General features: G+C 41.4%; 2 protein-coding genes across 2 annotated transcripts; both read left to right on the top strand.

Annotated features, from left to right (window-relative positions):
• The first annotated feature begins 14,904 nt into the window (after positions 1 to 14,904).
• LOC115005402 (interferon-induced protein with tetratricopeptide repeats 1-like) lies at positions 14,905 to 17,122 on the top strand. The gene is made up of 2 exons (XM_029427204.1): positions 14,905 to 14,997; positions 15,392 to 17,122. Exons 1-2 carry the CDS (start codon positions 14,915 to 14,917, stop codon positions 16,695 to 16,697), a joined length of 1,389 nt encoding a protein of 462 aa, XP_029283064.1. The 5' UTR covers positions 14,905 to 14,914; the 3' UTR covers positions 16,698 to 17,122.
• A 4,073-nt stretch (positions 17,123 to 21,195) lies between these two features.
• LOC115005406 (interferon-induced protein with tetratricopeptide repeats 1B-like) lies at positions 21,196 to 24,352 on the top strand. Its single transcript, XM_029427207.1, has 2 exons — positions 21,196 to 21,340; positions 22,069 to 24,352. The coding sequence occupies exons 1-2, from the start codon at positions 21,333 to 21,335 to the stop codon at positions 23,372 to 23,374; spliced, it is 1,314 nt and encodes a 437-aa protein (XP_029283067.1). The 5' UTR covers positions 21,196 to 21,332; the 3' UTR covers positions 23,375 to 24,352.
• The last annotated feature ends 536 nt before the right edge of the window (positions 24,353 to 24,888 follow it).

The raw sequence follows: 24,888 nt of genomic DNA, 5'->3' as shown, positions 1-24,888 counted from the left end.
TAGAGACAGGAGGGGTAGAGAATTCAGACGGTGGCAGGTGTTAGTCAGACACAAGAATACAATTGTCTGTTTCTTATGATGACCTTCAGTTTACCTAAGATACAATGGTCGAGTTTGACGTGTAGGGCTAAAGAAAACATTTCCTATCTGAAAGGAGGCACAGAGAATACAAGTAAAGTTACAGCGATGTGCTGAGCGAGTCAGAAATTAATTAAACCAAGTTTTAAACAATAGTAATGTAACATCTGTTGCCTGACTGTCCTGCCAACCTTGACTTTTTAACCACTGTGCACCAGTAGTTATCTTTTTCTTCAAATACTCTCTAACTTTCCCACAGCGGAGAAAAAAAACTGTGTTTTCAAATACTCCTGACAACAGCACATTCTGCTGACACTTTATCTATTCTTACTTAACTAGTGGTGTAACTAGTAACTAATGTTATTTTAGCTGTTAACCTTTACTTTCCATGACCTCACTTTCTGCCTTTACACCATTAAATCTCAGTGTCTGTCGTATAGACTAAAATACTCTAATGATTAACAGTATACAAATATCTTCATGTTTCAGGCAGTTGCTAACTAAAATCATTATTCTGCTTCAAACAATATCCCACAATCCTTCAAGTTAACGAGGATGTTTTCATTCCCTCCCTTCTTTCTTCATTCTTTACTTACTTTTGTCTCTTCGGTGTGTCTTGTTATTTTCCTTATAGGGAGTTTAAAGTGTGTATTTTCTTTCTCATTTTCAATCTTTTTTACGTTTTCTGGTCATTTTTTTTCCACACTGACATGGATATAATTCTGGTAGAGAAATTGGAGAAATGCCTAACACATCTATATAATTTAATGAAATAACTATTTTCTTTCCCTTGCTCCTTTTCATCCTTCCTGTCTTCCTTGTTCTCTTCTGTCTTACTCAATTTCTTTACTTTACTCTTCTTCCTACCTTTCTATACCTTCCTTGCTTGTGTCCTCCTTCCTTACCTCTCTCAGCCATCTTTTCTTATTTCTTACCTCATCCCTTTTGGTCTTTCCTTTCATCCTTCTGGCCTCCTTCACTACTTTTTCCCTCCTCTTCTGTTACTGTGACACTCCTTTCTTCATCCATTCCTTCCCTTTATCATTTTACTTCCACATTTTTCCTATAAATTTGTCACATACACACTCAAACACAGTACAATGTGTCGTGCAATTATTTTGTGTCAAGCTCCGAAAAGCAACTCACAAAAAAATAAAGAAATATTTTCTTCCTACGCATTCAATGCTGCTTACTCAATTTCTATCTTCCTCCCTTTCTCCACATGAGATGAACAGTGGTTATGCAAACATAGCAAACTTCAGATTATATTACATTAACCTACCAAGGATGTGTTTTTAATAATTGTTATTTTTATTCTCCATCAGTGCTGCTCAGAGTCAAAAAACTAACTCCAAACTGGAGGTCCTGCAGTGTCACTTCACCTGGACACCAGCAGGTCCTTACCTTTATGTCTCAGTGAAAAACTGAAGGACATCGGCACCGAGGAGGGAAACAGCTGGCAGGGTCACATTTACAACCTGCGGGGGTTCATTGAATACAAGCTGGGGTTCACTGAAGAAGCCCAGAGTTTCTTCAACAAGGCTACATGATGAGAAACGCAGATGAGTGTCCCTGGTTAGTGGTGAACTACGGGAACCTGGCTTAGAGAGAGCCATCAGGATGCAGCCGGACATGGTGGAGTGGAACACCAGCCATGTTTTAGGGTTAGTGAATGCTTCAAAGCACAGCAGCACAGGGCTGGGGGCTGACATCTTGGTGAAAATTAGAATCAACAAAGAACAGGATCCAGAGAACTTGTACTTTGCAGTTCACTACCTCGAGCAATGTGTTAAGAAAGGAGAAAGAATTGAAGATGAAGCACGTGAACTAGCCAGGGAGTTTTGAGAAATCCTGTCAGCAGCTACAGTGGTATTAAACCCTTACTTAGCGTTTACAGAAACTATTTATCTGTTGATGAGGCCATTGATTTGGCAGAGGAGGTTCTGAAAAAACATCCAGATGAGCAATCAGTCTCCATGAAGAGATGATTTCTCTTTACCCTCGTTCCTCACTTAAGAAGAAAATAGACCTCGCAAATATATATGCAAAGTCAACTAACGACCTGGCTAACGCTGAGCAGATATACCAGGAACTGCTAGAAAGGGATCTTGAACCAACAGATGCTTTACAACAACTACGCAACTCATTTATACTTCCAACAACAGGATCGCAACAGGTCAATAAGATATCACATGAAGGTGGAAGAGAAACCGCAACAATCCTTCTTTCGGGAGAACAGCATCAAAGTTCTGGAGAAGATTAGAGACAAAGACAAAGAAATAGAGAAGTTTCTGGAAAAAATATAGGTATTGCATAACCTAAAGGAATCTGTAAGTACTTATTAATCAAGCTGTGTCCATTAAAGGCAGGTTTCAACAAGTGTCTGCACTTTCGTAGTTAATGGAAGACAGGCTGTTAAAAAAAAATCAGCCATCGATGTGTACGAATCCTTCACTAACACAGGTTATTAACATGTTCAAATGTCATGACAATAATTCAGTATCACATTATTTGTTCAAATAAGTATTGAATGGATGAATTTTCCTTAACTTAGCGTATAAATCTGCTCAGTTTTACACAGCCACTGGTCAATGTTGCAGTGAACTCTTATATTTTGTCTCTTAATTATTTATTTTATTCTTACTTTTAATGGGGGGGGGAGGGGGGTGACAGATGTGTAATGTCATATGTCTTCGAAGCTACTGGGTGCCTAAATTTCCCCCGGGATCAATAAAGTATCTATCTATCCGTAACCATGGTGTTTTCCTTTGCACTGTATTGTACATAGTGAACTCTATAGCCTTTGAAATGTGCTTTTCTGAAAGCTTTGAGTTCCATCCATCCAGCCATGCAGTCTACCGCTTATCCGGGATCGGGTCGCGGGGGCAGCAGCTCCAGTAAGGAACCCCAATCTTCCCTTCTCCGGACCACATCCTCCAGCTCCAACTGGGGGATCCTGAGGCGTTCCCAGGCCAGTGAGGAGATATAATCTCTCCACCGAGTCCTGGGTCTTCCCCGGGGTCTCCTCCCAGCTGGACGTGCCTGGAACACCTCCCTAGGGAGGCGCCCAGGTGGCATCCTTACTAGATGCCCGAACCACCTCAACTGGCTCCTTTCAACATAATGGAGCAGCGGCTCTATTCAGAGTCTCTCACGGATGGCTGAGCTTCTCACCCTATCTCTAAGGGAGACGCCAGCCACCCGTCTGAGAAAACCCATTTTGGATGCTTGTACCCGTGATCTCGTTCTTTCGGTCATGACCCAGCCTTCATGACCATAGGTGAGGGTAGGAACGAAGATCGACCGGTATATTGAGAGCTTTGGCTTCTGGCTCAGCTCTCTTTTCGTCACAACGGTGCGGTAAAGTGACTGTAATAACGCCCCCGCTGCTCCAATTCTCCGGCCAATCTCTCGCTCCATCGTCCCCTCACTCGCGAACAAGACCCCGAGGTACTTGAACTCCTTCACTTGGGGTAATGGCTCATTCCCTACCCGGAGTAGGCAATCCACCGGTTTCCTGCTGAGAGCCATGGCCTCAGATTTAGAGGTCCTGATCCTCATCCCAACCGCTGCACACTCGGCTGCGAACCGATCCAGTGACTGTTGAAGGTCACAGACCAATGATGCCATAAGGACCACATCATCTGCAAAGAGCAGCGATGAGATCCTCAGGTCACCGAACTGCAACCCCTCTCCTCCACGACTACGGCTTGATATCCTATCCATGAAAATTGTGTACAACTTGCAATGTCTATGTAAGACTGAGGTAGCTGTATTAGACTGTACCTACAGTGTGAGACTAACTACAGTAAAATCAGTAGCTGAGGCATGGCAGGAGTGATCATTTAGTGGAATTTATTCACACGAAAGCTTCTACCTTCAGGCTTTGTCTTTCCTCCTCTAAGAGGAACTCGCCTTCTCCGTGCATCAAAAACTGACCTGCTTCAGCTCTCTCTTTGGTCAGGGCGGTGGTGATCAGCTTAGTGGTTAGGGTGCGGATGCATGGGATGCAGCAACATCCACACAGGATTAGTATACCTATCATTATCGGTATGATCAACAGAACGCTCAACACCATCATCTTATACTGACCAAACCAACGCTCCATGGAGCTTGTGAAGTAATTCTCTACCCCACTGTTTGAGGCTAGCTCTTTGCTGAGTGCGCTGAGTCCTTCCAAGGCTCTGGTAATGGATCCATCAGGGGCTGTGTTATTTGGGATGAAAGTACAACACATAGATCCAAACAATTTGCAGACACCCCCTTTTTCAGCCAACAACATGTCTAATGCAATTCTGTTCTGATATGACATCAGGCTAGTCTGCCCTAATTGCTCATGCACTCCAGTGAAAGCATCTACGGTGTTGCGTATCTCTGCTGGTTGTAATAAAGGTAATTAATCCAAGCTACATTTTTGTTGACAGTCACTTGAACGAAAATGGACTCAAAACCCGCTGCAATTTCATTTCTAGCTTTGAATTCGTCAGGGACACCACGTGGTACTCCCATGGAGTCCATGTAAATTGTGGAGCTGAAACTTCCACTGGGAATAGAACGTTTACCTCGACTCAGGAGCTCATTCCCACTAGACCGACCGGAGAGTTCTTCAGCAGAGATTGGCAGGATGTAGAAAGGCATTACCAACTGTATCAATGCACAAGTACCTACCCAGTCTGGCGGTAGGGCTGGATGCAAAGTGTTTGTACCACAGTACCACCATACGTCAGCTCTGGCAAATTCCATGACAGACATCTTTGCTCCAAACAACATCCCTCCGTGGGAAACCCTTAGAGTGGAATTACACCATTTCAAATGTCCTACCTGAGTGCCTGTGCCACTGGTCTTGGTGATACACTCATAATCGCCGTCATAGGCCGAAAAATGAGGTGGAATGGAGTCAATTCTGGTCACTGGATACAACAGGGCCAGAGAGGTGCATCCTGCGGGACTGACAAGAGTGTACAAAGCATACATACACTGGAGACCTGCTGGGTCATTACTCAGATTCAATGGAAATGGAATAGTAGCTAAACTAGGTCTAGCAGCGGCGCATGGAACACAGTTTGCTTGACTACTCTGTTCAACGGAGTATCTCACCCAATCCAGCCATGCATTACTGTCCTGATATCCTGTCTCCACTGCCATTGTTTCTTTAAGATTAGTGATGTTCAGATAAGTCACACTCATTTTCTTCTTTGCTAGTCCGGTGTACGTTTTCTGGGTCTTTTTCTCAAGAGGGATTAAGCTTGGCTCTATTACCTTCAACCAAAACATGAACAGTGGGTCTTTGGGATTCTTTGATATCCCTAAATAGTACAGGCCAGAATCAGAGAGTTCAGGGTGGAAAACTGTGATGACCACAGGGTTACAATTTGTCGGATGCCCATTACCGGCCAGAGTTCTTGGATCAGGATTAGGATTAGGTGGTTCACTTTCACCACATTCACATGGGCTTCGTTTAATGATTCTCCATTTTTCAACCAAGGGGTGGTCTAGATTAATCCATCCCCCGTTTGAGTGTGCAAACACATCGGGATAATGACAGGGAGGCATACACAGATACTTGGCTTTGTTGGAATCGCATTGTGTGTTCCATTCTCTACCGTCAGCAGACATCATGGTGTTTACATCAAATTCAAACGAGGTGATCTTGTCTCTCTCTACTGTAACGGTAATCCCACCGTCCTTAATATCTACGGCTTCGTTGTTTTTCATGCTTCTCATGCGTCTCACTCGTCGCGTTAGTATGGTGTTAGGGGGTGCAATCTCATTAGGGAATCGTTCAGTCACATCTTGGATTTGTTTAGTTGTCAGATTGTCTGGTGTGTAGTAAGCTTCATTTGGGCAAAGATTAGCTACTCTATTGCTTGGTTCCTTACTTCCTACGCTCAGTGTCAAGGGGAGCATTATGACAATTGTGAGCAGTGCTAACCCAGCTATCATCTGAGGGTCTCCCCATGGAGAGATTTTCTGGTACACTATTACCTCCGCTTTTTTGTCTTTTATTGGTGGCATTTTTAACTGGTTTTATCTGCTATCTGCTCACTTAGACAGACAAACAAATAATTGTGACAAGTGAAACTTAGATTAATCTAAGGACAATTTATCCTCTGGTGCTGATTCTAGATTCACAAATCAATTAGTCAGTACTGTTTTGTTCCAGCAGGTTCAAATCTTGACTAATTTCTGCTAAACAGCGAGAAGGCGCCAGTGCAGGTACACAATGTGTGAGGTGGTGCCAATTAGCTCCTGTTTTACCTTTTACCCGGAGCGCGTGTGAAGTACGTTCTGTCACCTCCCACGGTCCAGTCCACCTAGGTTCAGACCACTTTCTTTTGTGGACCTTGACCCTTACCCAATCACCTGGTCCAACAGGAGTCTCTGGTGGCTTGTCAGGTTTTTCTGCTGCTGCTTCCACCTGTGTAGACAAAACTTCGATGATTTTAGCCAAAGCCTTGACATATTCATCTGCCTCAATCTGCCATAGATCTAATACAGGACCGTGCCCTCCTTCGCGTGGAGGGCCAGGCATTGGTCTACCGGTTAACAGTTCATGTGGAGACAAATGTGTTTGACTGCTTTGTGAGGATCTCATTGACATGAGTGCCAAAGGTAGGGCATCTACCCACTTTAACTTGTTACCATAACATGCTTTAGCAAGTTTTCTTTTGAGCGTTTGATTAGCTCGTTCTACCAAACCCTGTGATGCCGGATGATATACTGACCCAAATTTGTGTGTTATGCCAAAATACTTTTCTACTTCTTCAAGCTTATGGCTCGTGAAGTGTGTCCCATTATCTGATCGTATGCAACGTGGAACTCCATACCTTGGTATGAGTTCATTTTTTAACCATTTGATTACAGAATTGGCATCTTCTTTTTTGCAGGGAATTGCTTCAATCCACTTAGTGAAACGATCGACCATTACCAAAACATATCTGTACCCTCTTACCACATTTTCTGCTCCCATGTCTGTATAGTCAATACATATCTCTTTGAATGGTGCGTCTGGCACTGGAAAACGACCCATAGGACACTTGTATGTTCTTTTATTGTTAAATTTACAACAGATATCACATTCTGTTACAAAGTTTTCAACCATCTCTTTCATAAATGGGTGCCACCATTCTACCTCTATGTCCCTTGTTGTTCTTAGTTTTCCAACATGCGTGGGGCCATGGGCTTGTTTGATCAACAGGTGACATAGTTTAGCTGGTGCCACGAGTCTGCCATCATGAGCTCTCCAGATTCCTTCAGTCTTGGTGGCTCCCTTATGAGCCCATTGATTATGCTCATAGACTCCTGCTTGTGCTTGCATTTCTTTGATGCTCTCCAAAGTGAGTTGCTCTTGATTTTCACTGTTCAAACAAATCATTTGCTGAGTGTAGCCGCCTGCTACTTTAGCTGCCTTGTCTGCTGCATCATTTCCTTTTGCCACTGCTGTATCAGTTTTCTGATGACCTTTGCATTTCATTATAGCAACATGTGATGGCAGCAGTGCCGCTTTCAGTAGGGCTCTTAATGCTTCAGCATGTTTGACAGGATTTTTGGATGAAGTCAGGAAACCTCTTCTCATCCACTGGGGGCCGTCAATATGGACAGCGCCATATGCATAAGCAGAGTCTGTGTATACATTTATTCTCTGGCTGTGGAATGATGTGTGCTTCCAAAGTTTGTGTGTTTTCTCCACTTTGTTGCACTACAGCATAGGAAGCTACATTTCCTTCATCTCCTTTGTAGCAGCAGCCATCACTGTATAGAATTTTATCTGTATTATTCAATGGTTCGGTTTCCAAATCTGATCTAATTTTAAGATCTTGTTGTGAGACAAATGCACAGTCATGTGGGTCATGGTTTTCTGAATTCAGTCCTGTTGCCATGTTGATTGTCCCTGCCACATATGTGATGTGGGGCTTAGTTAGTGTTTCTTCTATCTTTACTTTTCTAACTGGAGAAAAGGTGAACGCTTGTGAGTTTAGAAACGCCACTACATCATGTGTAGTGTTTACTTTGAGAGGGTGGCACATCACCACGTGTGCAGTCTTTTGAATTGTCTTTGCTAGAGCAGCCAGGTGTCTTGTACAACCTGTTTGTCCTTGTTCAACATTGTCCAATTTTGAGCTGTGGTACATCAGTATATGTCTTTCTCCCCCTTTTTTCTGAAACAGGACTCCATTTACTATCCCTCCTGTTTCAGAAACATCCAAATGAAAATCATCATTGTAGTCTGGGGAGCATAGATGTGCAGCTTGTCCCAAGGCTTGTTTAGTCTTAGTGAAAGCTTCTTCGCCTTCTGTAGTCCAGATGAGCTCAGCAGTGAGGTTTCTGTTTCCTGCTTCTGAGAGCATGTCTCTGAGTGGTTGAGTCAGATTTCCTTAATCTGGTACATGAGTCCTACTGTAACCCGTCAATCCAAGAAATGCCAACATGTGTTGTATTGTCTTAGGTTTTCCATGTGATAGGATTGAGGTCTTTTGTGCATTGGTTAGAGTCAGGCTGTTTGCAGAAATGAGTCTTCCCAAGAAAGTGACTGATCTTCTTGCAACTTGAGTTTTTTCTTTCTTGACTTTGTATCCTGCTTCTGCAAGTAGTGTAAGGAGATTTGCTGTGGCTTCCAGGCAGGATTCAGCACTAGTGCCTGCCAGCAGCAAATCATCAACGTACTGTATCAGAGTTACACCTGGTGGCAGTTGTAAGCTGCTTAAGTCTTTTTTCAGAGCTTGATTGAACAGTCCTGGGCTGTCTTTGTAGCCTTGTGGCATTCTGTTGTAGGTGTATTTCTGTCCTTTATATGTGAAAGAAAATATGTCTTGTACTTCAGGGTCCAATGGTAGAGAAAAGAAAGCATTAGCCAGATCTATGACTGTGAAGTATTTGTGTTCAGGATTGAGATTTTGAAGTGCCACATATGGGTCTGGAACAGGTATATTTTGTGACACCGTAGCAGAGTTGATTTTTCTTAGATCATGAACCATTCTCCAGCCTTTGTTGCCAGCTTTTGGGACTGGTAAAATGGGTGTGTTCCAGATGGAGTTTGAGTGTCTGATTACACCAGCTTCTAGGAGTCCATTGATTGTTGCTCCTATTCCTTCAACCTGCTCTCTTTTTAGGTTATATTGCGGTAACCAACATGATGATTGTTCTGTTTTGAGAGTCACTGAGACCTCATGATGAGGCACAAAACCTACATCATAGTCTCCAGTTGTCCACAAATATGATGGGATATCTTTGAGTGTTTCTTCTGTGTCAGGATGGTTGGTGTGTTCTCTTCCATGGTCTCTTTCCAATTCTTGTTCTTCCAAGATGCCAACATCCATACTGTGGTGAGTGATTTTCCACATCGTCTCATCTTCTGCTCTCCATACGCAGGCAATATTGGTTGGGAGCCAGTTGATTGACAAGGCTCTCTTTATCATGGGACCTAGGGACCTTGCTTCAGATCCTACTGCCAATGCCAGTGTGATATGTGGCACTGCTTCAGCTGATAATGCATACCATTGCAGTTGTTCTTTAGTGAGAGCACAGAATGCAGCTACACCTTGAGGTCCCACGTAGATGTCCTTGACTTCTATTTGCTCCTTTGTCATGTTTCTTTCTTCCTCCCAGGCTTGTTGATACTCTTCGTCAGGTTGACGCAAGTAGTTATAGGTGCAGTGTAAAGGATCAAGTGGAGGTCCATATGGAGCTAATGTGTTGATCCAAGGCTTCCATTCCATGTAAGTCTTCTGGACTCCTGGAGTGTCTTGACCTTCTGTCAACAGGCGGCTCCAATACACTGTTGTGGTAGTTTCTTCAATGTCTTGGGTAGGGCTTGATGTCATCACCAAGATCCTTTGATCTGTTTGATACTGTCCATGCAGATGTATTTGTCCAGGAAACTGTAGAGTCAGTCCATCACTGGAACATAGAATTCGTGCTCCAGTTTTAACCAGCAGGTCTCTACCCATCAGGTTTACAGGACACTTTGGGGAGAAGAGGAAAGGGTGTAGCAGGGATTGTTTACCAAGTACAGTGACCAATGGCATGGTATACTTTTGTTCTTCTGTTCTTCCCGAGTATCCAACGGTTCGAAGGGTCTTTGTAGAGAGAGGTGATGTTTTTCCTTTCAAGGAAGTTATACAGGACGCTGTTGCTCCTGTGTCCACCATCAGTTCCATTTTTTCTCCTTCTATCGTACAGGTGACCATTGGTTCATTCTGAGCTGGAATAGCTTCACCTGCAGTTGGATCCTCTGGGCATCTTCATTGTGAGGAGCCATCCCATTCCTGGGAATGTTCCCATGCAGAGAGTGGCATTTGGTGAGTGTTGGGAGGATTTCTTCCTCTTCCTCTACCAAAACTTTGCTGTCCTCTTCCTCCTGCAGGACCTTGCTGTCCTCTTCCTCCTCTTCCATAGGTGGGATATCCTCCTCCTCTACTGTTAGGGAATCCTCCTCTTCCTTGGTAGGAGTTTCCTCCTCCTTGGTAGGAGTTTCCTCCTCCTTGTTGCCCATACTGGTGGCAATCTTTGACCCAGTGAGATGCGCTTCCACAATTAAAGCATCCCTGTGGCGGAGCTCTTTCATAATTTCTGTAGCGGTTGTTACCCCCTCTCCATGCTCCTCTGTTTGGTACTTGCCATGGAGGTCCATTTTGAGGAACTTGTTGCTGTGTATGAGTCTGTATTGTTGTTTCTGGGAATTCTCCAGTATCGTACTGTCCCATTAACATCTGTCTCTTATCTTTCTTATTTCTTGAAGCCTCAGTGTCTTTCTCAGCCATTTGAGCCTTTGCCAATCTGCTGGTGATTGTCAGATGTTCTTCTTCCTTCTGCACTTCTGTTTGCCTGTGTTGCTCGTCATGATGCACAAGGTGCTCTCTCCAAAGTGCATTAGGCATTGAGTCTAGTCCCACCACACTCTTCAGACAGTTTTGGACATGAGTAGATAGGGCCTTTATCACTGCATGTCTCCACAACATGGTACATGATGGAGAGATGTCATGTCTTTCTCCAGTGCTGTCTAACCAGACGCCTTCGCTTCTTTTCAGGAAAGCATGCATTTCTTCATCATTTCCTTTCTTTAGGCCTGTCACTGCTGTTATGCTGCGGGTGGTGGGAAAAGCGTCTCTCATAGCATCCCAGTAATGATTCCTGTGAGGATTGAAGGATTTTTCATCGTCCTCGTTATTGCATCCAGCGATGAGATCCATGTCTAGCATCGTCTTTTTTCCTTCCAGTCCGCCCATGAGAGTCCTCAAATCTCCCACACACACACGATCTCCTGCTGTGTATTTCTCAAATTCATTAATCCATTTCTGTGCTCCTGAGGTGAGGGGAGGCAATTTGGCCGCCAAACTCTCCAAATCACGATGACTCCAAGCGTGGTATACCATGGGTCCTCCTGGTGTTGCCATGAGTGGCATCTGTTGTGCTGCTCTTTGCTCTTCCATCTTATTTCTGGTTCTAGTCGAAATTGACTGTTCTTTCATCTTCAGTCGTCCTTCTACAAAGTATGTCTTGAAGTCACTCTTTTCTTCTGGGGAAATCGTGCTGAGACTCCTTTCAGAATTCCTTGAGCTTCTTCCAGCTTGTTCAAATTCTTCTTCATCCTCATCAGTTTTATCTTCTTCATACTCTGGTCCCTCCTCGCTTGTTGCTTCTTCCTCCAGTTTTTCCAGGCTGTCATAACCCATTCTTTGGCGTGTACCATCATGTTTGATAATTTCTTCCCTTCTTATTGCATCTTCTTTGCGTCTTTCATCCATTCGTACTGCTTCAGCTACCAGTATTTGCTGTTTGTTTGAAATGGTGTAATCATGGAAAACTGAGTATGAATTTGGGGTGCGTAGTACCTCTTTATGTGGATTTGGAGCAGGGTGAGCAGCAAAATGAGAGGGAGAGTGGGCGTTGAGTAGCTTTTCCTCTAATTTTTCCTCGAGTAGTTGGACATGTTTCATCAGGTGCTCTAGTCGTTTCTCTGTTTCTCCCTCCTCTACTTCCAGACATCCTCCCTTTATGCCCATCATGGGTGCCTGTATTGGAGTGGGATTAACAAGATTGTGACTGGGTGCATATGCTGGAGGGGCGGAGGCTTGTGTCAATTCTGGGTAGAGTTGAGGTGTAGGCTGAATAGGTGTAGTTTCTTCATGTTTGGTGCCTTTTTCTTCTTCTTTTGCTTCCCTGATTACACAAATTGTCTCAGGTGCGGTCTGAGGTATGTTCTTGAAGAGTAGAAGGAGATGCATAGCTCTGGATTTTCTGTTTGCAGCTTTCAATGCGGCTTTCTTTACAGCTCCAAATCTTTGTTTTTCTCCTGTCTTCTCCCATGCTGCCATCTTTTGTTGATATTCGCCATTTTCAAATTCGTAAACTGCCCTTCTTTGGTCCTCACTTGGACCTGGTTGATCATCAGTTGGAAACAATCCTCTTTCTTGCCATGCGAGTAGTAGCTTTTCTGTCTTTGCTCGAACCTTCTTTCTTTCACTCGGTTTGGTGCAGGCATCCAATCGTTGGTACATTTGTTCTTTGTACCGTGCTGTGGACACAACCTTGACTTGCTTTGAGCTTTCAGATGGATCCATCATGTTGAAAATTTGAAATTCCTCAAATGTTGTTCAGTCAGTGGAGATACTCAAAATTCAAATGAATTGAGCGCAAAATGAAAATAAAAATTAGAAATAAAAAATGTTTAAAGTTCAAAAATTAATTGAGCGAGAAATAAAATTAAAAAGCAAAAAATGTTTATGTTTTAAATTAAAATAGAAATGAATTCAAAAAATGTTTACGTTTTAAATCTAAAATAGAAATGAAATCAAAAAATGTTTATGTTTTAAATCTAAAATAGAAAATAAAAATTGGAAGTGTAAATTTCCTAAGTTTAAATCTGGAATCAGAAATAAAAAGAAAACATGGAAATCAAAACCATAAAATGTAAATCTGAAATATAAGTATAATCAAAGGTAAATCAAAGGCAGGACTTATTCAAACTTTTTCTCTAATGGGCAATTTGTGACAATTATTATAATTATAACTCTTATTTGAATTTTGGGTGTAAATTCAATTTTGTCCACCAGATGGTAGCACTGGACCCAGTTCGCTGAAGAGGCTGGCAGTCCGGCAATGAACTGCTCCAGTGCCTCATGCCCGACGACGTCCTCCGCAGAGTTGGTTCCCGGCTGGAGACAGCACCTGGCTGCGTCATCTTCTGCAGCCCAATCGGCAGTGGCCGAACCGGAGTGTTTCCTGGATCGCCCCTCTGGTGGCCGAGCACTGCAGCAGCTCCCACAGGAGGACACGATCCTCCCGCTGGCATGCCGTATTGTGGCAAGGGCTTTTCCCCTCCTCTGACCTGTCCCTATTCAGGTGCCAGTGTAGCAATCCCTATCTACAGCCAGGTGATATGTAGACAGGAGAGGAGACGTGGGACAGGCTCACAGCTGTTTATTGGTACACTCAAACAAATGCATGTCTTATCAGGCGCTTTTTAGATAGCTCCGAGGTTGCTGACTCCGTCCAGCACCGTGTAATCCCATGGATTTCTCTCGCTCTGGGTAATCCATGTCTGGGGCTCCAGGACTCAGCCTACTGGAAAATGAACAGAACCAGGCCATCACCATGCATTTTTTATGTGACTGATTACCTGATTCCGTTCAGCTCTCTGGCCTCCAGCTGGCAAGGTGAACAACGCTTATGTGAGTAGAGCCAAACCATTAAAGTAAACATTTGCACCAGTGAATAGAGTCTCTTAAAAGATGATTTCTCCCTACTCAGCAGAGCGTCATAATGTAGGTGCAGGGTGCAGGGTGGTGATGGCCTAGTGGTCTAAGAGCGCCTGCTAAATGACCTGTGTCTCCAGGTAACCGCTGTCCCAGCTCTTCATACTTTCACCAGGGTCGGCGCCATCGCAAGAAAAACAAACTAATTAATTTAAATAAACTTAGGAGAAAATATAATGACAAACTTTAATGAGTCATGTCTTAGTTGTTTTTCCAGATATGTGGCTTTAGGTTTCTATTGCTGGGAAACAATAGTCAGGCGGGCGTGTTTAGACAGAACAAAAATGCAAACGTATGACATTCACTTCGACTTCAGTGTGAACATATAAAGCTGCGTGCTCAACAACATCTCATCATTTTCAGCAAAGCAGGAGTTAGACATATCTGACTTTGTACCAGCGAACCTAAAGGTGCATCAAGAGCAAAAACCAGACGAACTGCTGAGTCAAGGAAACAGCCGAATGATGAGGTGAGAAACTGCTTCTGCATTTCAAGTAATGACAATCATTCTGATGTACTTAATATCTTATTATTATTGAGCAACAGAGATCCAAAATCCTCACCTTTAGTCATGAGCTTTGGGTAGTGACCGAAAGATTGAGTTCACAAACAAAAGTGGCCGAAATAAGTTCCCTCAGTAGGGTAGCTGGGCTCAGCATAAGTCATAGGGTATGTAAGCTCAGACATACGGAGGAAATTAAGCTTTCCTTCTGCGGTTTTCCGTCCAAATCTTGAAGACTCCGGGGTAGACCCAGAACACGCTGAGGAAATAATATTTTTATATTATAGAATAGAATTTATATATCTCATCTGGCTTGGGAACACCCTGTGTCACGACGCTGGATTTGCGTTTCCTGTTTTATTTTGAAATGTTCCCTTCCCCTTGTGTCATGTCTTGTATTACTTCCTGCCCTTGTGTATTTGCCTTTCTCCCCCAGTTGTGTCTCGTTCCCTTCATTAGTTTCCTCCTGTGTATTTGCCTTTCTCTCCCAGCTGTGTCTTGTTCCCTCATTTAGTGTCTGTGTGTATATATCCCTGTCTGTCTCAGTGTTCTTTGTCAGTTCATTATTTTTGTTACTCTCATGTTCTGCTCATGCTATCCATGTTGCCGTGTGCGTCCCTCGTGTACCCTCGTGAATCTTCGTGCTATCCTGTGTCAACCCTGGTTCGTGTTTTCAGTTCTATTTGTTACCTCGTTTTATATATTGGTAAGCTTTTGCTATATAAAGCTCTCTTTTGTTTAACCTCATCTTGGTTTTTGCATTTGGGTCCTCCTTATTACAAAACGTAACACCCTGGGATCCCCCAGGAGGAGCTGAAAATGTTGCTGCTGAAAGGGAATGAAAGAAAGATGGATGTTTTATTTTCCTTATGACTGTTCATGTTTCCTTTCTTTGTTTACTTGTTTGCTGTCTACTCAGTGCTTCTTACTCCATTCCTTCCTTCCCTCTTCCCTTTCTCCGCATGAGATGAACAGTGGTTATGCACTAATTGCAGACTTCATCACATTAACCTACTTATGATGTGTTTTAATAATTGTTATTTTAATTCTCCACCAGTGCTGATCAGAGTCAAACAACACTGGTGTCCAAACTGGAGGCCCTGCAGTGTCACTTCACCTGGGATCTGGACACCAGCAGGTCCAAACTTTTCCGTTGCAGGGAAAGGTTTGAGGATTTTGGCACCGAGGACGGACACAGCTGGCTGGGTCACATTTACAACCTGCGGGGGTTCATTGAATACAAGCTGGGGTTCACTGAAGAAGCCCAGAGTTTCTTCAACAAGGCTACAGAGGCCTTCCGTCAGATGAGAAACGCAGATGAGGGTCCCTGGTTAGTGGTGAATTACGGAAACCTGGCTTGGCTGCACCACCACCTGGGAGACCCAGCAGAGAGTGAGGCTTACCTGACAAAGGTTGACGCCCTGATGAATGAATACCAATATCCATCTCAGGACGAGCTCCACCCAGAGATCTACCCTGAAAAAGCCTGGACTTTCATAAGGTTTAGCACAGATAAAATGCTGCTGGCTGCAGATTACTTCCAGAGAGCCATTAGGATGCAGCCGGACATGGTGGAGTGGCACACCTACCATGTCAAAGGGTTAATGTTTGCTTCAAAGCACAGCAGCACAGGGCTGGGGGCTGACATCTTGGAGAAAATGAGAATCGCCAAAGAACAGGATCCAGAGAACTTGTTCTTTGCTGTACACTACCTTGAGCATTGTGCTAAGAAAGGAGAAATAATTAAAGATGAAGCATGTAAGCTAGCCAGGGAGGTTTTGAGAAATCCTATCAGCAGCTACAGTGGTATTAAACCATTACTTGGGGTTTACAGCAACTATGTATCTGTTGATGAGGCCATTGACTTGGCAGAGGAGGTTCTGAAAAACCATCCAGATGAGCGTTATCTGATGAGATGTGCTGCACTCTGCTACAAATGGAAGATATTTTTCAGTGACAGTCCCCAAAAACAAAGCATGGTAGACAGAGCAATCAGTCTCCATGAAGAGGTGATTTCACTTTACCCTCATTCTTCCCTTGGGAAGAAAATAGACCTTGCAAAAATATATTCCAAATCAACTAACGGCAAGGTTAAAGCTAAGCAGATATACCAGGAGCTGCTAAAAAGTGATCTTGATCAGGCAGGCAAACAGATGCTTTACAACAACTACGCAAAATATTTAAACTTCCAAGTACAGGATCGCACCAGCTCACTAAGATATCACATGAAGGCGGCAGAGATACCGCAACAATCCATCTTTCGTGAGAAAAGCATCAAAGTTCTAAAGAACATAAGAGACAAAGGCAAGGACAGAATGTGTCGCGAAATACAGACGTTTCTGGAAAACCTGCAAGAGCCATAATGTTTTTAACAGCACTGGTTCTGAATCCAGAACAAATATAGGTATTGCATTACCTGAAAATAATCAGTAAATTAATCAAGCTTTGTCTTTTAAACGCAGGTTTCAACACGTGTCTGCACTTTAGTAGTTAATGGAAGACAGATGTTAGATATTGTCACAATATCTAAAAGATTATTTGTAAAATTGTTTATATAGCCTTTGCAATTTGCTTTGCAGTTAGCTTTGTTTTGTGAACTATAAAACTCTTTGATTGGTACTGTAATACTTAACTTAATGTATAAACTGAATATTATCACCAGCTGATTGTATGTATAGAAAATATGTTTCTCTTGAGAATGAGACCCTGTGTCTCAATGAGATTTTACCTATATAAATAAAGGCAAAATAAAAAAATGTCAATCATTGTCTAAGTTGTATACAATAATAAATATGCATTATGTACACCAATAAAAGTTATTTAAGTGTTTTTTTTTGTTTTGGTGGTTACTATATACAAGAAACTTAAATACATCTGGGGCATCTGCGTTTTTATCACTGATAAGTGGTGCAGACAACACAGTACGACTCAACTTCACTTTTTTGATGCCAGACCGGGGTGGTGGATCCCTTATTCAAAAAGGGGGACCAGAGATTGTGTGCCAACTACAGAGTTATCACACTTCTCAGCCTCCCTGGTAAAGTTTGGTGGCCTAAGGATCACATCGCTGCTCTTTTCAGATGATGTGGTCCTGATGGTGTCATCGGTCTGTAACCTTCAGCAGTCCCTGGATCGGTTCGCAGCCGAGTGTGAAGCGGTTGGGATGAGTATCAGCACCTCAAAATCTGAGGCCATGGCTCTCAGCAGGAAACCGGTGGATTGCCTACTGGTATGGTAGGGATAATTGGGTATATAATAGTTATTTATAGTAAAGGTCAATAGTTATTTATGGCCTTTTATCAATAAATATTATAATATCTCCAAATGCACAGCTTGTGAACGCCTGGTGTTATTCTTAGAAAAACCTGTCTAATATGTTTAAGTCTTTATCCCTTTTATCTGAAATTTGAAGGTGAACTTCATAACACTTGGTGCTATGTTTTTATTTATACCAGCTATACCCATCTTCAGGCATATTTTTCAACAACAAACTTCAGGCAGAGTGTATTTTCTTCAAATTCAGTATATTCAGACCACTATTACTCAGTGCCAGAAGCACTTGGAGTGATTAATCAATGTTTTACAAGAATAATAAGAGAGTTATCTTTTTAATGAGACCAAAATCATGCATCTGGTGCAAATGGTTGAAGAGCAGCTTATAATATACTTGTAATTGTAATGTAATGTAATATAATAGCACACTTCAGAGCATATTACATTAACTTACTGATGATGTGTTTTAAGAATTCTATTTTTATTCTCCATCAGTGCTGCTCAGATTCAAACAACACTGACATCCAAACTGGAGGCCCTGCAGTGCCACTTCATCTGGGATATGGACAATAAAAATGAAATATATTTAAAAAGTAGTCCACTTTGAAATAAACAAAACGTATAGCTGCAGCCTAATATCTTAAAAAGAGTAAACATAAAGAAATAGGCCAGTTTCTATTTAATAATGTCCGTTTCAGTGTGTTTTCATCAACATGGATGTAGTGATAATTTCTTTGGCTTGTAAAAAATTCACAATAGCCTCTCAAATGTCCCACAAAATGTCTTTCATCATCACATTTTCTGTTGTTTGCTCTTTTCACATATCAAGCACACTGGTAAGCCAGCATTGTTGACAGGGAAAACAAATGTATCTGTCCACGCAGAATTATTTTATCCATGGTTAGCATAGGCGGGGGTCTGCAACTCAAGATAAACCACCTGCAGGGGTTAGGGTTAGGGCGCCCGTAGACGCAGTAGAATGTGACGCATTTTTTAGTTGACAAAATATTAAAATATATATTTTATTTCAGTGTTACAATATCACCTCGAACTCCAAGATAAGAGGTGTTCCTTTTGAAAGATTGTCCACTGTGCAACAAAAAATACATGTTCCATGTTTTTTTTTGTCAAAGCTACAGGGAGCCACTACAGAGGGGTTAAAGAGCTGCATGTGACTCCTGAGCCGCAGGTTGCAGACCCCTGTTCTAGGGGGAGCTGAGGGAATAGAAAATGGATGGATGTTTTATTCCTTATGACTGGTCCATTCATTTTTTCTTACTTTGTTTTCTTGCTGTCTATTCAGTGCTTCTTACTCTGTGCCTTCCTTCCCTTCTCCCTTTCTCCACATCAGATGAACAGTGGTTATCCAAACATAGCACACTTCAGAGCATTTTGTATGAACCTTTTGAGAATGTGTTTTAAGAATTGTTCTTTTTATTCTCTATCAGTGCTGCTCAGAGTCAAACAACACTGGTTTCCAAACTGGAGGACCTGCAGTGCCACTTCACCTATTTAAAAGATTATTTGTAAAACTGTGAGCAGTAATTTGTATGAAAATCCTTGAATAACACTCGTCATTTAAATAGCATCACTGAGGACATGTTAAAAATATTGTTACCATAATTCAGTATCACATGATTTATTCAAATAGATTTTGATCAGATATTGTTTTTCTTTAATAAGTTACATGTAGGCTATACGTGTAACCATGGTGTTGTCCTTTGCAATGTATTTTAATAACATAATAGACTCTATAGCCATTGAAATTTGCTTTGCAGTAAGCTTTGTTTTGTAAAAGACAAAACTCTTTGATCGGTACTATAATACTTAACTTGATGTATAACCTGAATATTATCACCAGATTGTTTGTATAGAAAGTATGTCAAGCTTTGTCTAAGTTTTATACACTAATAAATATGCATTATGTACACCAAGAAAGGTTCTTTGAGTATTTTTTGTTTTGGTGGTTACTATATACAAGAAATTGAAATACACGACACATCATTATGCAGTACTGTACACCGGGTGCTGATAGATGTTAATTAAACTACAACCTTTAAGTCAACAATATTTCCAAGGCGATATGTGAACAGGTGACTAATAATCAAACATGCAAGCTTTTGTGTTGAAAAGAAGTGTTTTTAAATTAAATAGAACCCTGTCAGGTCCAGACCTCCTGGTGGCACGGCACTGCTGCGACCCGGGCTCCTGTCGCGACCTGGAGCTTTTATGTTTTTATGTTGGTTTACGTTTCTTTTTTAAATTTTAAACCACACGTTTTAATCTAAAGACTGCGTATGTTGGCACGATGACGATGCTTGCAAAAGAGACGCACTAATGGCTCTCTGCACTGCGGGAGCCTTCCCACCATCTGACCTGCCGGAGGACATACAAACTACAGAGTCTTCTATTATAGTGTTTACTGAGACGTGGCTTCACCGGGATATTTCTGGCTCTTTGTGAGCTGGAGTATTTTTCTTTAATTCACTCAGACAGAAGTGAAATGTCGGGGGGCATCTGTGTTTTTAACACTGATAAGTGGTGCAGACAACAAAGTACGACTCGACTTCACCTTTTTGAACTTAGGATGTGTTTTTTATTATAGGGAACTTCAATTATTGCAAACTTAAACTGTCACCCGGTTTTCAACAATACTATAAATGCTGGACAAAATTATAGACAAATGTTACGGCAATGTGAACAACGCTTATGTGAGTAGAGTCAAACCCCAGAGCTTCCAAACCCGGACCATAATACGATGCATCTCATATCTGCTTATAGAACTGTTGTCAAACAGAGCAAACCACAAACCAAGACTGTAAACGTTTGCACTAGTGACAGAATAGAGTCTCTTAACAGATGTTTTCTCCCTACTGAGTGGGTTATCAGCAGAGCGTCATAATGCAGGTGTTTCCAGGTAACGCTGTCCCAGCTCTTCATACTTTCACCAGGGTCACCGCCATCGCATATGAAACAGACATGCAACAATTTTTACAAGGGGTCATTTTACGCATCTCACATAGCTTTTATTAATTGTATAATTCACATTAGCATGTTTCATGAAGTAAGTCTATGCACCTCAGTTTTGTTGTTGTTTTTCAGTTTTGTTTTTTGTCAGAGAGAGAATTCAGCTGAGGGGGCACAGTGAACTTTTTGGACATACCTGGACCCCCAAGGCTCCACATTAAGCCGACAGGGACATTCTGCAGACAACTGCTGCTCAAAGTGTACACATATACTGAATATGCTTATATTATGATATCATAATATTTTATCAGAAGGTGCAGCCATAAATAACTGTGGCATCTTGGGGTTAAATATTTCACTCAGAAAATATGAATATATACACAAATTTAAAATAATTGTTTTGCTTTTCTTCTAAAGAAGAAAAACGATTATTTCAAATACACTTATGAGAGAATATAATCACAATCTTTAATGAGTCAGGTCTTAGTTCATTTTTCAGAAATGTGGCTTTCGGTTTCTATTCCTGGGAAACAATACTCAGGTGGGCGTGGACAGAGCAAAAATGTAAACATCTGACATTCACTTCTGCTTTGTAGTCAACATTTAAAGCTGTGTGCTCAACAACATCTCATAATTTAGAGCAAAGCAGGAGTTGGACATCACTGACTTTTTTCCAGCGAACCCAAAGCAGCATCAAGAGCTAAATCCAGCTGAACTAAGTAATATTTAGAGAACTGCTGAGTCGAGGAAACAGCTGAATGATGAGGTGAGCAACTGCTTCTGTCTTTCAAGTAATAACAATCATTATGATGTATTTAATATCTTATTATTATTAAGCCCCAGAGATCCAAAACCCTCACTTTTAATAATAATAATAATAATACATTGAAATGATATAGCGTTTTTCGAGACCTCAAAGCCGCTTTACAATAGTAGGGGAAGTGGGGCCAGGGGTTAGGACGAGGGAAGAAAGGGAAAGAGAAAAATAAAATAAATAAAATAAAAATAAAAAATAAAATAAAAATAAAAATAAAAATAAAAATAAAAATAAAAATAAAAATAAAAATAAAAATAAAAATAAAATAAAAATAAAAATAAAAATAAAAATAAAAATAAAAATAAAAATAAAAATAAAAATAAAAATAAAAATAATAAGTCACTTGAGTCACTTTTCAGAAAATAATATTTTCTTCTGCTCCGGCTCGGTTTGCTGTTATTTTATATGTGGTGAAACGCCAAAGTAGCTGCTTGATGTCTTTAGTTTTTTTGGACAAGTCTAGTAGTCTACTCCATTGAGTGTTGACAAGAAACAGGTGTAGACGAAATATGTGTTTTATTTTCCTACTCAGTGCTTCTTACTCCATTCCTTATTTCCCTTCTCTTTTTCTCCACATGAGATGAACAGTGGTTATGAAAACATAGCAAACTTCAAAGCATATTACATTAACCTACTGATGATGTGTTTTAATAATTGTTACTTTTATTCTCCATCAGTGCTGCTCAGAGTCAAATAACACTGGTGTCCAAACTGCAGGGCCTGCAGTGCCACTTCACCTGGGATCTGGACACCAGCAGGGCCAAACTTTTACGTTTCAGGGAAAGGTTAGAGGATTTTGGCACCGAGGACGGACACAGCTGGCTGGGTCACATTTACAACCTGCGGGGGTTCATTGAATACAAGCTGGGATTTACTGAAGAAGCCCAGAGTTTCTTCAACAAGGCTACAGAGGCCTTCTGCCAGATAAGAAATGCAGATGAGGGTCCCTGGTTAGTGGTGAACTACGGGAACCTGGCTTGGCTGCACCACCACCTGGGAGACCCAGCAGAGAGTGAGGCTTACCTGACAAAGGTCGACGCCCTGATGAATGAATATCCATCTCCATCCCAGGACAAGCTCCACCCAGAGATCTGCGCTGAAAAAGCCTGGACTCTCATAAGGTTTAGCACAGATAAAATGCCGCTGGCTCTAGATTACTTCCTGAAGGCCATCGAGATGCAGCCGGACATGGTGGAGTGGAACACCTGCCATATCTTAGGGTTAATGTTTGCTTCAGAGCACAGCAGCACAGAGCAGGGGGCTGACATCTTGGAGAAAATGAGAATTGCCAAAGAAAAGGATCCAGAGAACTTGTACCTCGCAGTTCACTACCTCAACCAATGTGCTAAGAAAGGAGAAAGAATTGAAGATGAAGCACGTGAGCTAGCCAGGGAGGTTTTGAGAAATCCTGTCAGCAGCTACAGTGGTATTAAACCATTACTTAGCGTTTATAGAAAGTATTTATCTGTTGATGAGGCCATTGATTTGTCAGAGGAGGTTCTTGAAAACCATCCAGATGAGCGTTATCTGAAGGGATGTGCTGCACTCTGCTACAGATGGAAGATCTTTGACAATGACAGTCTTCCAACACAAAGCCTGATGGATAGAGCAATCAGTCTCCATGAAGAGATGATTTCTCTTTACCCTCGTTCCTCACTTAAGAAGAAAATAGACCTTGCACATATATATGTAAAGTCAACTAATGGCCTAGCTAAAGCTGAGCAGATATACCAGGAACTGCTAGAAAGGGATCTTGAACCTGTAGACAAACAGATGCTTTACTTCAACTACGCACAACATTTAAACTTCAATGGACAGGATCGCAACAGGTCACTCAGATATTACATGCAGGTGTTAGAGATACGGCAACAATCCATCTTTCGTGAGAAAAGCATCAAAGTTCTGGTGAACATTAGAGACAGAGGCAGGGACAGAATGTGTAGAGAAATAGAGGAGTTTCTGGAAAACCTGCAAGAGCCATAGTGTTTTTAACAGCACTGGTTCTGAATCCAGAACAAATATAGGTATTGCATTAGCAATAACATCTGTATATACTTATTATTTTGATTACTTACACGTTAATTAAGTTGCACGTTTTTTCTCTCTTGGCCGTGTGGTCCAGAAGGCAGCAACACACACACTCGGAACATGTAATATACGATCAACTCATTGTTGGTTTTAGTCTATAAATGGCTAACAAACAAAAGAACCTGTATATTTTGAGCTGTCTCCTTTTAAGGCAGGTTTCAACAAGTGTTCATTGAAGACAACACATATCTAAATACCTATACATTAGCACTGAAAAACTGCCAGCTGTAGTACACAAGTACAAATGTGTTGTAAATGTTAGTGAATAATAAAACTTGGATTTGTAATGCAGCTTAATTTGTTCTATCACCTGAATTACAGCCAAATGCAACTGATTGTTTTCATGTATGTAAGCTGTGTCTCAGTTGTACACTCTATAAATACTATGAAATATACATTACTAAGACATTCTGTTGGACGTCAACCAAACTACAACTTTTAAAGCTACTGCCAACATTATATTTGAAAACCTTTAGAGAAGCAAAACATTAGTTAATTCATCGTTTTCCAAAAACTAAAATCACAGTAACACTGAATTTTATGTTTGAGATTTCAGAATAATTCCTTGGAAATAATAATTTGGTACTAATTACAGGGGAAAACAGTAATTTCCTCAAAAGAAATGCTGAAGTTTTTCCCAAGTAAAGATGAATTCATTTATTGATTGATGATTGAAAACTTTATTGGATCCTTGTTTAATAACATAATTTCCCAAAGACAAAGTATAAATGTTTGCATGTTCAGCCGACCTTTTGGCAATATAGTGTAACATGAAACCCATAGACTGTTGAAAACACAGCTGTAATATTTGTATCATGTCTTATTTTACTTGGCAAAGTTCCTTGTAAATAAAATCCCAGGAGCATCATGTCATGTCTCGTCGAGTTTGTTGAGTTTTTCATGTTGTAACTTCCTGTTTTGTTGTGTAACTACCTCTTGTTTCTCAATCCAGTTCCCTTTACTTCCTGTCTTGGTGTGGTTTCCCGCCATCTTCAGCCCCCCCCTGATTGTTTCCACCTGTTCCCCCTCACCTCTTGTATAAATTGTCCTGTCTCCCCTTGTCTTGTGCCAGTTTGTCTTGTCATATCATGTGCAAGTACCAGTGTATCAACAAGTGTGATTTTTCAGAGAAGTTTGTATATCCTCCTAGTGTGCGCTTTGAGTTGATCATCGGATTTATTGAAGTAAAGTATTGTTTTTTGCACTTTACATTTGTTTCTGGAGTCGTGCGTTGTAGTCTTCCTTCCCTGTGTCCGAGTCGTAACACATCAATCATGAGTTGCATGTCGTCGTCTTTCCTCTGGATTCAAACAAATTTCCATAAAACACACGACTAAGGAATCAGGGTCTTTCTTTCTGACAAATGTCAGGTCAGAGTGTGAAACTCATTCTTAACATACAGAAACACA

This window comes from Cottoperca gobio, unplaced genomic scaffold (assembly GCF_900634415.1).
Source record: "Cottoperca gobio unplaced genomic scaffold, fCotGob3.1 fCotGob3_2arrow_ctg1, whole genome shotgun sequence".
In the NCBI taxonomy this organism is placed as follows: Eukaryota; Metazoa; Chordata; class Actinopteri; order Perciformes; family Bovichtidae; genus Cottoperca; species Cottoperca gobio.
This window is presented reverse-complemented; position numbering and strand designations above follow the sequence as displayed.

Excerpts from the sequence above, each read along its gene's own strand:
- LOC115005402 (XM_029427204.1), top strand. The coding sequence starts at position 14,915 with ATGTTCTGCTCATGCTATCCATGTTGCCGTGTGCGTCCCTCGTGTACC. Across the intron at positions 14,998-15,391 it reads GCTATCCTGTGTCAACCCTG|TGCTGATCAGAGTCAAACAA; the intron begins GTTCGTGTTTTC and ends ATTCTCCACCAG.